This window comes from Orcinus orca, chromosome 20 (assembly GCF_937001465.1).
Source record: "Orcinus orca chromosome 20, mOrcOrc1.1, whole genome shotgun sequence".
Classification (NCBI taxonomy): domain Eukaryota; kingdom Metazoa; phylum Chordata; class Mammalia; order Artiodactyla; family Delphinidae; genus Orcinus; species Orcinus orca.
Window position 1 is genome coordinate 58,711,051 of NC_064578.1, and position 11,006 is coordinate 58,722,056.

At 57.3% G+C, this 11,006-nt stretch overlaps 1 protein-coding gene across 1 annotated transcript; it reads right to left on the reverse strand.

Moving 5' to 3' along the window:
* Nucleotides 1-2,250: 2,250 nt before the first annotated feature.
* Nucleotides 2,251-10,807, reverse strand: SLC27A5 (solute carrier family 27 member 5). Its single transcript, XM_004283241.3, has 10 exons — nt 8,982-10,807; nt 8,382-8,591; nt 7,823-7,981; nt 5,830-5,954; nt 4,742-4,936; nt 4,568-4,658; nt 3,348-3,546; nt 2,981-3,078; nt 2,701-2,831; nt 2,251-2,617 (listed from the first exon to the last, which is right to left on the reverse strand). The coding sequence occupies exons 1-10, from the start codon at nt 9,667-9,669 to the stop codon at nt 2,441-2,443; spliced, it is 2,073 nt and encodes a 690-aa protein (XP_004283289.1). The 5' UTR covers nt 9,670-10,807; the 3' UTR covers nt 2,251-2,440.
* Nucleotides 10,808-11,006: the final 199 nt, after the last annotated feature.

The window sequence follows — 11,006 nt, forward strand, 5'->3', positions numbered from 1 at the left end:
CTCCACGGCATGTGGGATCTTCCCGGACCAGGACTCGAACCCGTGTCCCCTGCATTGGCAGGAGGATTCTTAACCACTGAGCCACCAGGGAAGCCCCAACAATTATGTTTTAATCCTTGCAAAGGTAATAGCAAAAACTGTGAATGTCCGAAGCTGACTGGGGCTTGCAGGGGCAGGAATTTGTTTAAAGTGCTGGTGAACCTGTAAGCCTTCAGATCCATAGTGAGATCTTTTTATAACATCCATGCGATGACGGAGGGACTTGACGCCTGCCCTGATGGTGCTGGCTAAATAACTCATGGCTGAAGCACCCCCTCAGCCAGGGCTTCCTTGACAGTAAAGTGGGAATAACGCTACACCCACCCTGTGAGATGGGATGAGGGTGACACAGACTGTTGACTGAGACGTACCCGCATTAGCCCGGCTACAAGGGCAATCTTGAGGGTTCTTAGGTACAGTTTGATCCTGTTGTTGCTGACAATGATCCCTCCCAGTGACGCTGCTGATGAAGAAACAGGCCCGCAGTGAGAGCCGAGCCAGGATGCCCATGTCAGGGCCGACAGGTAGCCCTTGTGGGGAACTTTCCCTGCACTTCTATCTTGTTTAATCCCCATAAACATCTGTTGAGGTGGACACAATCACCAGTCCCATTTTACAATGAAGAAAGACAGTGCTCGGGAGGTAAGGGGTTCTAGGCATTGCCCCAGGCCATCCAGGCTGTAAGCGGCCCGCTCTCAATCCACACTGAAACCTCCGGGATCCACAGACCCAGGTTCGCGTCCAGTACACGTCCCCCCGCGCCACTCTCCAGGCATCCCAGCACATGTTCTTCTGTTGACTGGGTGGGTCTCTTTGGCTCACATCCCAGATGCTAGCCTCTTCTGTCAAGAGGAAATGCAGTGACACGGCCTCACCAGTCAGGGCCCCTTGACCTGGGTGCAGGAACGCAGTGTTCCTCATCGGGGGTGATGGCCACAACTTCACCCCACTCGCAGCATGGTATATGCAAGAGAAGCGGACGTATCGGCTCATGCTGGCACAGGCAGTGGGCAGCTTTTCCTTCTCCAGGGAAGCCTGGAGAACCTGTAGAGCAGTGCCCAGCAGATCTTAAGGGACAGTGACCAGTCATGGCAGGAGCACTTGGTCGCAGTGGGGTGGCCAGTGGCAGCCTCTACTGCTTCATCCATACACTCCAAGCTCTCTTCCAAGCTGGTTTCTGGTCCCGGAGGGTACAAGGGCCTTAACGGCAGGACACTGCGCCTCAACCTGGACCAGCCCAGTCTCTGCTGCTATGTGCCAGCTATCAAACGATACTGGACCTACTGTGTGCTCCAGGAGGAAGTAGGCCTGGGCCAAAGCAGGGGTGGCCAGCCGGGGCCTCTGCTGCTATGTTCACACAGCCCCAGCTCCCTTCCTAGCCAGGGTCTCTCATGGAGGGAACAGGCATGTGAACAAACCTGATGACCTCGTGTGTGCAGGGAGGCGGGCTGGACCACAGTGGGCCCAGATTGAGTCCAGCTGTGTGCACCGGTGCCAAGAAGGGGCTGTGGTTCTGTGGGGGACAGACGGGGCTCCCTTGGCCCCAAGGGCAGAGAAACAGTCAATGACAACAGGAATTGCCACATCCCGGAAGATAACCACAGGGGTGGCCCGCAGGGCCTGGTCTGCTTGCTCAGGCCGCACACAGCGCCCGGCCGCCGCCACTGACCAGAAGATCCTCATAGCAAACCCACCTTAAAGTGCCCAGGGGCCCGTGGGACCATGATACTGCCTCGGGGACGTCACCCAGCAACAACTGCTCCTGCTAACATCCCCCTGCCCACTGCTCCCACAATGGACCCTAAGACACTGTGTACTCTGTTCTCCAGAAGCCTCTGCCTCTGCTTCCCCCAGAGGGACTTGCCACAGGGCCTTTGCACATGCACTCTGCCAGACACACTCCTCCCCCAGTCACACCCTTCTTGCCTCAGTCCAACGCCCTCTGGCCTTTGTCAGACTGCCCATCATGGCACTTCTCCCCACATCCTCCAGACCACGCCCACATCCACTGGCCTAGCCAAGCCTCAGCTGCATCAGAGGCCACAAGTGACCCACAGATAGAATTGTCTCTCCACCTGGGGTGGCTGCGGGGCTGCGGGCTCCTCCCACACCCCTGGCCTTGACCACTCCTCAAGTGGGAGGGGGCCCTGAGGTAAGTGAGGGCGCCGGCCCCTGCACTCCTTGCTTGTCTCCCCATCCACACAGACATCTGTGTGCACATCCAAGTTTATTCTCGCTCTGCTGCGGGGCCAGGGCCATCCCACACTGCAGCTGGGGATAAGGAGAGGCTGGGATTCCTGATGACGCCGTGCAGGTCTGGGGTGTGGGTGACAATACAAGAGGGGGTGGTGATCAGCGTTGGGCCTAGTGCCTTCGGACGTCCTGTGGGCTGACCCGATGGTTAGAGTCTCCAGGCTCCCTCACCTACTGCCCGGTATATGTCTGGAGTCAGGGGCCGGAAGGCTCGGGCCTGGTTGTCCAGCAGGTACAGGGGGTCAGCAACAATGCCCACGTTGAAGCCCTCGCGCACCAACCGCGACTTCACCAGTTTGAACGTGCTTGTGATCTCCAAGGCGTCCTGCAAGGGCAGGGACTGTAACCCCGACTGTGACTGTCCCGCCGAGACCTCCCACCCACCTACTCCAGCCACGGTGAGCTCACCTGAATACGAATGAAATGAGGGGCAGCGTAGGCGGGGAGCCACGTGCGCACGTGCTGGTACAGCCTCTGCCCATCAAACGCCTGGCCGGGGGCCAGCTGCACGGCAGCCATGCCCACCTTGCCCTCACATCCTGTGGAGCACATGCATCCTCGGCGGACCCACCTCACAGTGCCCGCGACTGGCTCTCTCCCCTGGGTCCCAGCAGCCCCCCACCTGTAACAAAGCTCCGGCACCACCCACAAAGCAGTTGGGGGTTAGAATGAGGTGAACCCTCCGCACCTGGCACAGGCACACCGTAGACGTTCACCTCCTGCAGGAAGTCCACGAGTGACAGCACGCCCTCCACTTCCCGCGTGGACACGTTCTCACCCTTCCACCTGCGGGGTTGGAGGGGGTGCTGGGACCAGGGCCCAGGAAAGGAGGCCCCGCCCCTGACCAAGCCCCGCCTCCTGGCGACTAGGCCCCATCCCCTCTGGAATTCAGAAGTCCCGCCCCTGGAAAGGAGAGGCCCCGCCTCCTTCCACAAGCCCTGCCCCCTCCGGCATCTACAAGTCTCGCCCCTGGAAAGGAGAGGCTCCGCCTCCTGCCCACGAAGCTCCGCCCCCTCCAGAATCCAGAAGCCCCGCCCTGAGAAACCCCGCGGGACCGGAAGGTGTCCCCGAGGCGGTCGCGGAAGTAGAGGAAGCCTTCGTCGTCCAGGGCCAGCACGTCCCCGGTGTTGTAGTAAAGGTCGTTCGGGCGCCGCACGTTCTTCACCAACTTCCTTTCTGTGTGCTCCCGGGGCCCACGGTAGCCCAGGAAAGGTTGGTGACGCAGCACCTGGGTCAGCAGGAGCCCTGCCTCCCCTGGGGGGTAGGAGTGGGAGTCCAGCATTAGCCGTGGACGAGGACATCAGGAGCCCACCAGGCCGCGGCCGGGACTCTGCCAGAGAAGAGACAGAGAGAGACCCAGAAACAGATCCAGAGACAGAAAATAAGAGGCAGAAGGAGAGGGAAGGTGGCGTCAGGGAGTCCATTAGAAATAGGGGGACCACCGCCGCGGAAAGGAGCCCGGAGGAGTCTCTGCAGGGAGTGTCGGGAAGGGAGAAGCTAGGGGGACGGATGAGTCTTCAGATGCTGCGAAGTCGACCTTGCGGAAGGACAGTTAAGGCTCGTACTGTGTGGCCCCACAGGGGCAGAAATAGAATCAGAGGGTGGAAATTGCAGGGAGGCAGCTGGGGTCAGTATAAAGAAGATCCTTCCAATCACCAGTTATCTGTCAGTGTGATGGGCTGTTCCAGGGGGTAGTCAGCAACTTTGCACGTGTGCACATAGGGGCTGGGTTCATTCACTCAACAAACTGACCGCTGGCCGTGGGCCAGACAATATGCTGGGGGTAGATATTAAATAATTGTATGTATAGCACAATACCTGCCACATAGTAAATGTTATCTAAGTGTTTAAAAAAAAAAAGAAAAGAAAAGAAATAGGGAAAGGCTAACAAGGATGGACGAGGGAGAGAGGCAAATGGTGGTGGGAAGAGAGAGATTCCGCCAGGACCTTGCAACGCCCCCGGAGAGAAGATCCTAGGAGAAGGTTCAGGACAAGAGACTGATGCCTGGGAGGATGTGACTTCCACAGAAAGCTCAAGAGAACAACTCAAATGGACAAGAGGTTGAGGCAGAAGAGCTGGGCAGAGCTGACAAGCTGAGAGGGAGAGGGCCCCGGACCGCTGTCAGACAGGCCTGGGACTCAGGGTCCAGGTGAGGACTGCAGACACCACCACTGGACATCAACCTCAAGGCTTTGGGTGGCTTGTTCCAGCCACGGAGGAGACCTAGGGTCTCCACCCTCCCCACACCCAGGGAAGGTCCCCCAGGCCCCATACCTGGCCTCGCAGGGATGCAGAGGCCCCAGTTGTCCCTCACAGGCTCCTCTGTCTCCATGTTATACTGTACAAGCTCGAAGGGGGACAGCATCTGAGTGGAGGGTGGGGAGGTGTCAGCAGAGGTCCTGTGGGCTCAGCCTCAATCAGGGCCACTGTCACGCCCAACACACTCACTCGAAGGAAGCAGCTTGTCTTGCCCTGGGCCCCACAGCGCCCTGGATAGTTGACAAAGCCACCGTTGCCTTCCGTGGAGCCGTAGACTTCCCAGATCCGAATGGGGCCAAAGCGCTGCTGGAAGGTCTCCCACACTTCTGCCCGGAGTCCACTGCCAATCGCCAGGCGGACTTTATGTGTTCGGTCCTCTGGCCGCTGCAGGGACATCCCAAGAAGGGTGAGGAGGTGCCCTCGGGTGTGCCCAGGAACCCTTACCCGGGAGGGCTATCTTGGGTCCTGACCTGAGCAGCTACCTGGGAGGTGATGGGGGGTCTTTACCTAGGTGATCTACCTGAGTTCTTACTTGAGCAGTTACCTGGAGAGTTACTTGCAGGGGTTACCTGCAGAGGTTACCTGGGAACCTTACCTGGAGAGATATCTAGGGGCGATGGGAGGCCTCATCTGGGGTCTTACCTAGGGGAAGCATCTGGGGTCTTACATAGGGGTAGTTACCTGAAGATTTTACCTGGGGGGTGGGGTTAACTGGAGGCCTTACCAGGAGGGGTTACTTGGGGGCCTTTACCTGAAGGTAACCTGGGGAGTGACTTGAAGCTTTATCTTGGGGAGTTATCTGGGAGCCTTACTTGGGGGTAGTTACCAGGAACCTTTCCCTGAGGGGTGACCTAGAGACTATATTTGGAAGGATACCTGGAGATCTTGCTTAGAGACAGTTACCCAGGGTCCATACATCATCGATACACAGCATGAGGCCAGCTCGCATCTAGTGAGTTTATCCTGAGCCACGCCCTGTTCTAGGCACTTTACGTGTTTAATTCTCACAATACCCCCTTGAGGTGTTATTCCTGATTTCCCAAAGAGGACACTGAGGCTGAGAGACGTGAAGTCACCTGCCCGAGATAGCACCGCTGTTCATCAGAGCAGCCATGACTGGAAACCTTGTGTGGGACTCACTGTCCGTGCCTCTTGTCTGGGGTGTTTTATTGATACCTGAGGGACCTTGCTTGAGTCCTGGACTGAATCTACCTGAGATCTTTACCTGGGGTGATTTCTGGGGTGTTCACCTTGGAGCCCTAATCTTAGCACCTCACCTGGGGAGTGTTGCACAGGTACCGCAGGACCTCGCCCACATACTGGATCACAGTCACGCCGTGCTGCCGACAGTCGTCCCAGAAGCAGGAGGCAGAGAACTTGGGAGCCAGGACACAGGTCACTCCTTGGAGGGAGGAGAGGAAAGGGTTTCAGATCATGCTTCCAAACCACTGTGAGAAGCTGCTTTGATCACCTGGCTGTGGCCCCTGAAACCCAAGATGACATCAGGCTCATCTCTGTGTTGCTGGCCCAGCCAGAACTATTCCCATGAGAAGAGCACAGCCGAGCCTGAGTTTGAATCCCGTCTCCAGTATGTGTGGAAAGCTCGGTGCCTGGTACAAAGTGAGCACTGCCGAATAAGGGCTGTGAGTAGGAATCACTCTTGATTGTGATAACTGTCTTAGGAATGTCTAGCTCGGCAAATGGATAGATGGATGAATGGGTAGGTGGATGGAAAGGTGGGTGGATGGGTGATGGGTGGGTGGGTTGGTGGATGGATATATGGATGTTCTGAAGGATGGACACATGGATTAATACATCTTAGGGGCCACTACATGCACTCCAGGAAATTGCTCCCTCCTTTTCTGATCCCCTCCTCTGCAGCTGGCTCTGTGGATGGTACTCTCCTTACCTCAACCCTAATCCTCAACAAAACCCCGAAAGCTAAATATCATCCCTGCACCCAAAGGGACGATGGCTCGTGTGCTTGGTGAGGTAGCAAGCATGTGTCTTCTTCGAGGCTGTATCTTGACAGAGGTGAAATAGAATGCCCTCTCTGTGAAAATGGATGCTGGGTCCTTGAAACCGATAGCTTTGTTAGCAACCCCTAGTGAAATGCCTGGATTCTGGAAAGGTCTTCAAGAGCTGCTAAAGCCAGGGGGGAGGTTGATAAGGATTTTTCCAATGAAAGCTTCCCAATTCTTCTTAGCCTAAGGTAGGATCCCAGTTTTGAGCAGCCTCCAACGTGACAAATTAGGAGGCACTTTGCACCCCACCAAGGTTCTTGACAAGAATAATTGGACTGAATCTGAAAACATCTCTAGAGGGAACATCCAGTCTACCAGGAAGTGTGGGAGGGAGAGGAGCAGAGACCAAGCAAGCAAGTACAATGAGAACAGTTTAACTGCAAAAAGGCAGTAAGACAATTGGGGAAATTTTTAACATGAAGTGCACATCAGATAATATCAAAGAGTTACTGTTAATTTTTTCAGGAGTGATGATCACTCTGGTTACAGTTTTTTAAGGCCTTACCTGTTAGAGATACATACTGCAATATTTACCAACAAAAAGATAGTGTCTAGGATTTGCTCCAAAATAATCCAGAAAGAAGGAAGGGAGTACATATGAAATAAAATTGGCAACATGTTAACAATTGTTGAGGCTGGGTGAGGATATGGGAAGCATCATCAAACTGACTGCTCTGCTTTAGTGTATGTTTGAAATTGTCCATGATTTTAAATATTTTTAAATAAAATATGAGTAAAAAGACAAGTGGGAATAAGGGGGAGGCGATAAACGAAACACAGAAGAGCAGAATGCTGATGGTGGCTGAAGCTGGGTGGTGAGTACTTGACGATACATGTAGAGAATTTTAGAAATTTTTATATTTCAAAATTTTCCATGTTAAAATTTCAGGGAAAAAACAACAACAACAACAACAAAAACAGACCAGCGCAGTCTGTTGACAGAATTCATGGTCAGGTGTCTAGGGAGACGACAATCGGATGGAATGTTTGGTGAGTGTTCCCTCACTGGCTCCGCCTGTGACGATGATAGATATGAGTGACCAACACTCACATCAGGTCTTTCACCTCCCGACTACAGCACAGCCATTAAGGACTGTCTGGGTGTCCAGCCCTCTGTCCAGGTAGCCCTGGGGCTCACTGTCCCTTGTCGAAGGTAAGAACCTGGGGTGCTGGGTAACCTATGGGGCCTTGACGTCAAGTCTGGCAGTCCTGTGGATTGGGGGGTGGTCCTCAGCGAAGGGCTTACCAAGCTCCAGGCAGCTAAGGACCCCAAGGACCAGCCCCATCGTGTGGTACAGAGGCAAGACCGTGTAGACCACGTCATCAGCTCTGACCCCACACAGGGTCAGCATCCCGCTTATCTGCAGCGCCCGCTCGTACGTGAGGATGGCTGGCTTCGGGAGCCCTGGGGGAAGAAGCAATGGGAAGAGTGGGGTGGTGCACAGACAGCACTAGAGGGACCCGCACGCAGGAGTGGGTCTCCAGGATCAGGTCTGCACAGTCAGGGGTCTGAGGCTCTCGAAAGGTGGTCAAGTATGGGACCTGTGGGCGCGTTTAGGGAGGACACGTTGGACTGGAGTTCAAAGGCTGAATTCCAAAGTTCAGGGTTTCAGTGGCTCTTTACTGGGCAGAGGCAGGATTCTGGCACTGACCATTCAAATAACACTGGGGGTCAGAGTTCGGCCAGGTGTCAAAATCAAAGGGCAGGGTGGGTTTCAGAGGTCAAATTTGAGGCACAGGTCAGGCTTGGAGTCATGTCAGCAGAAGGGTTCAGAGGTTGGGCTAGGACTGCTGGGCGCCCTCACCGGTGGTCCCCGAGGTGTAGATGAACAGGGCTGGGCTTCTCAGCTTGATCTCAGCTCGAAGGTCAGCGGGCACGGGGTCTGAGGGTGCAGCATCAAGGGCAGCCCCCAGAGCCCTCACCCCCGGCGTGGGCGAGGAGTGGCTGAGGTAGAAGCAGCGGATGTTCTCTGCCTGCAGCTTGGGAAGGACCTCCTCCAGGTTCTCGCGGAGGCCTGTGGGAATGGGTCAGAGGAGGAATTTAGAGGAGGCCCACCTTTGAGGTGGGGGGGGACCCGAGATGTGGGAGAGGAGCCCACTGCCAGCCATGGAGGAAGCAGCCAGCAGAGAAGAGCATCTGCCTTATCTGTAAAGAACCCCGTAATTGTACTGGGGGGCAAAAAAAGTTGAAATAGCCATGTTGAAGAAAACACAAAGCAAAGCCCTGGTGCCCTCAGAATTACTTCCCAGCAACTAAGTTTTGGCCCTAATTGCCTGGGGGTGGGTGAGGAGCGTGGACCTCTTGCCCAGCCCCCACCAGGACCCTCTGAACAGCAATCCTCCACGTCTGTCTCCTGCCCCTGTCCCCACCACATCCGACCTCCGCTGGTCTCTGAGGTCCTCACCTGGGTCCACCACCAGCACCCGAGCCCCAGAGCTCAGCACCGAGTGCACCAGGGGCGCCCCCCGGCCGTGTGGATTAATCCAGGCCACCGGACAGCCCAGCTTGGCCAGCCCGAGCCACAGGCCCAGGGCAGGAATGGTCTGCGAGGGCAGCACGAGGAGGGCGGTGGGCTCCTGAGCACGGGGTCCCGTGGCGTCGCCCAGCTCGGCCTTCATGACCCACGCCGCCCGGCAGGCCCTGGCGTCCAGCTCCCCGAAGGTGACCGAGCGGCTCCCCGGCCCCGTCCACACCAAGATCGCTCTCCCTGGCTGCGCTCGCACCCGCCGCTCGAAGGAATCTACGAAGGTGTCAGGTGGCTGCCGGCTCAAGCGCGCCCGGATGTTCAGGCCCAGGCGAAGAACCTTGAAGATGTAGGCCAGGTCTGCAGGCAGCCAGCGCAGCCCTGGGGGCGGGTGCGTGGGCAGCAGAGCCAGCGTGAGGGCCGCGGCCGCCAGGCTCAGCCAGTGGGGCATCCAGGGCCCGAGCCAGGGCCACGCCAGCACAGCCAGGACCAGCAGCCCACAGCAGGCAGAGTCTCCCAGGAGCCAGCGCAGAGCCAGGGCCACTGCTGCAGGCCACGAGGACTGCCCCAGGCCTCGCAGCAGCAACAGCAGCAACAGCAAGAAGGCCAGTCGTCCCCAGATGCCCATCGTACCTGCTCCTGCCTCAGGGACACGTCCAGGAATGCCCACCTCTTGCCCGGGCTGATAACCCGTCAGCCCCACCCCCTGGCGGTGACCCAGAGGCTGCTGGCCATGGCGGTGGTTCCAGGACTCTGCCTCCAGCCCTTCTTAACCCCAACTGTTTGTTTCACTCTGCCTGGTCTTCCGCGTGGCTCCAGCCCCTCTGCCTCTGTCCCCCACGCTGTGCCCCAGGCACTTGGGAAATAGGCAGAAATCCCTCTCTCAGGAAACTGAACTTCCAGCCATGCCAAATGCAAATTCAGCAGGATAGCAGGGCAGCTCTGGTTGTAAGCACTGCCTTCCCATCTGCAAACCTCACCAGGAAGTTCTCCTGTGGCAACTACTTAATCTGAATCTTCCGGGAGATGGGGCCTGGCTGGAATGAGCCCCCAGCCTCCTGCCAGGTACACAGCAGGTGCTCAGTAAGCCCTTGAACACCTGCAGTGCCCGAATTCAAACGCAGCTCTGACCCCCAACCCATGTGGTCCACTCTGACTCTCTGCCTTACCCTTGTCATCAGTGGGGACCATGCTCAGGGTTCAGGAGGCTGAACTCTGCCTGGAATGTGGGTCTGGCAGTCTATGCACGGTTGGACCAGGAAAGCCTTAGCCCCCCCTCGTCCGGGAGGCAGTCACAGGGGGTAGCGCAGAGAAGCGTTGCCATTGGCCTAGGATCACAGCAAGCTGGGCTACTGGAGCGCCCTACAGGCCACACCCCCCTCACCGGCTCCAGATACTTTGGACCGGGGTGCCCAGGCCACGTGCCGACAGTGTGATGGGGCACGCGGACAGTAGCCTCGAACTGACACTGGTTGGCCATCTTCCGCAGCCCAGTGGGCAGCCCAAGGGTCCCGGCTGCCGCTTTCTGCCCTGCCCCCACCCCAGCCCTGCCTGGCACTTCCGGCCTTGCCGGCCAGGACAGCTATCCTGGGGCTCGGACCCCCTAGTGGCAGCCTGGCCCCAAAGGCCCCCTGGACCCCCAAAAGTGCGGTGCTCAACCGGAGGAGAAGTCTGAAGGCTAGCGATTCTGTCTGGAAGATATGGGGGGAGGGGCCTCGAAATCTTTATCTTGGGCGGCAGCAGCTGGGATTGTGGCTGCGAATTTCCCACACGTGGCCTCCCTCTCCGAGACCCGCCTGTACCCCTCCCCACAGGACCGAGGGCTCTGGGAGAGTCAAGCGCCAGTCATACGTGCACCCCACTCCCACCCAGAGAACAGAGACACGAGATGGCAAAGCGGATCATCCGCTCGCAGCCCAAAGGAGCCCAGGGAGCAGCAGGGATGCTGCCAGGGACAGGGGCACT

Coding starts and splice junctions, on each gene's coding strand:
- SLC27A5 (XM_004283241.3), bottom strand. CDS start 9,669: ATGGGCATCTGGGGACGACTGGCCTTCTTGCTGTTGCTGCTGTTGCTG. Junction 4,659..4,741: donor AGACAAGCTGCTTCCTTCGA/GTGAGTGTGTTG, acceptor CCCTCCACTCAG/ATGCTGTCCCCCTTCGAGCT. Junction 3,547..4,567: donor CTGCATCCCTGCGAGGCCAG/GTATGGGGCCTG, acceptor CCTACCCCCCAG/GGGAGGCAGGGCTCCTGCTG.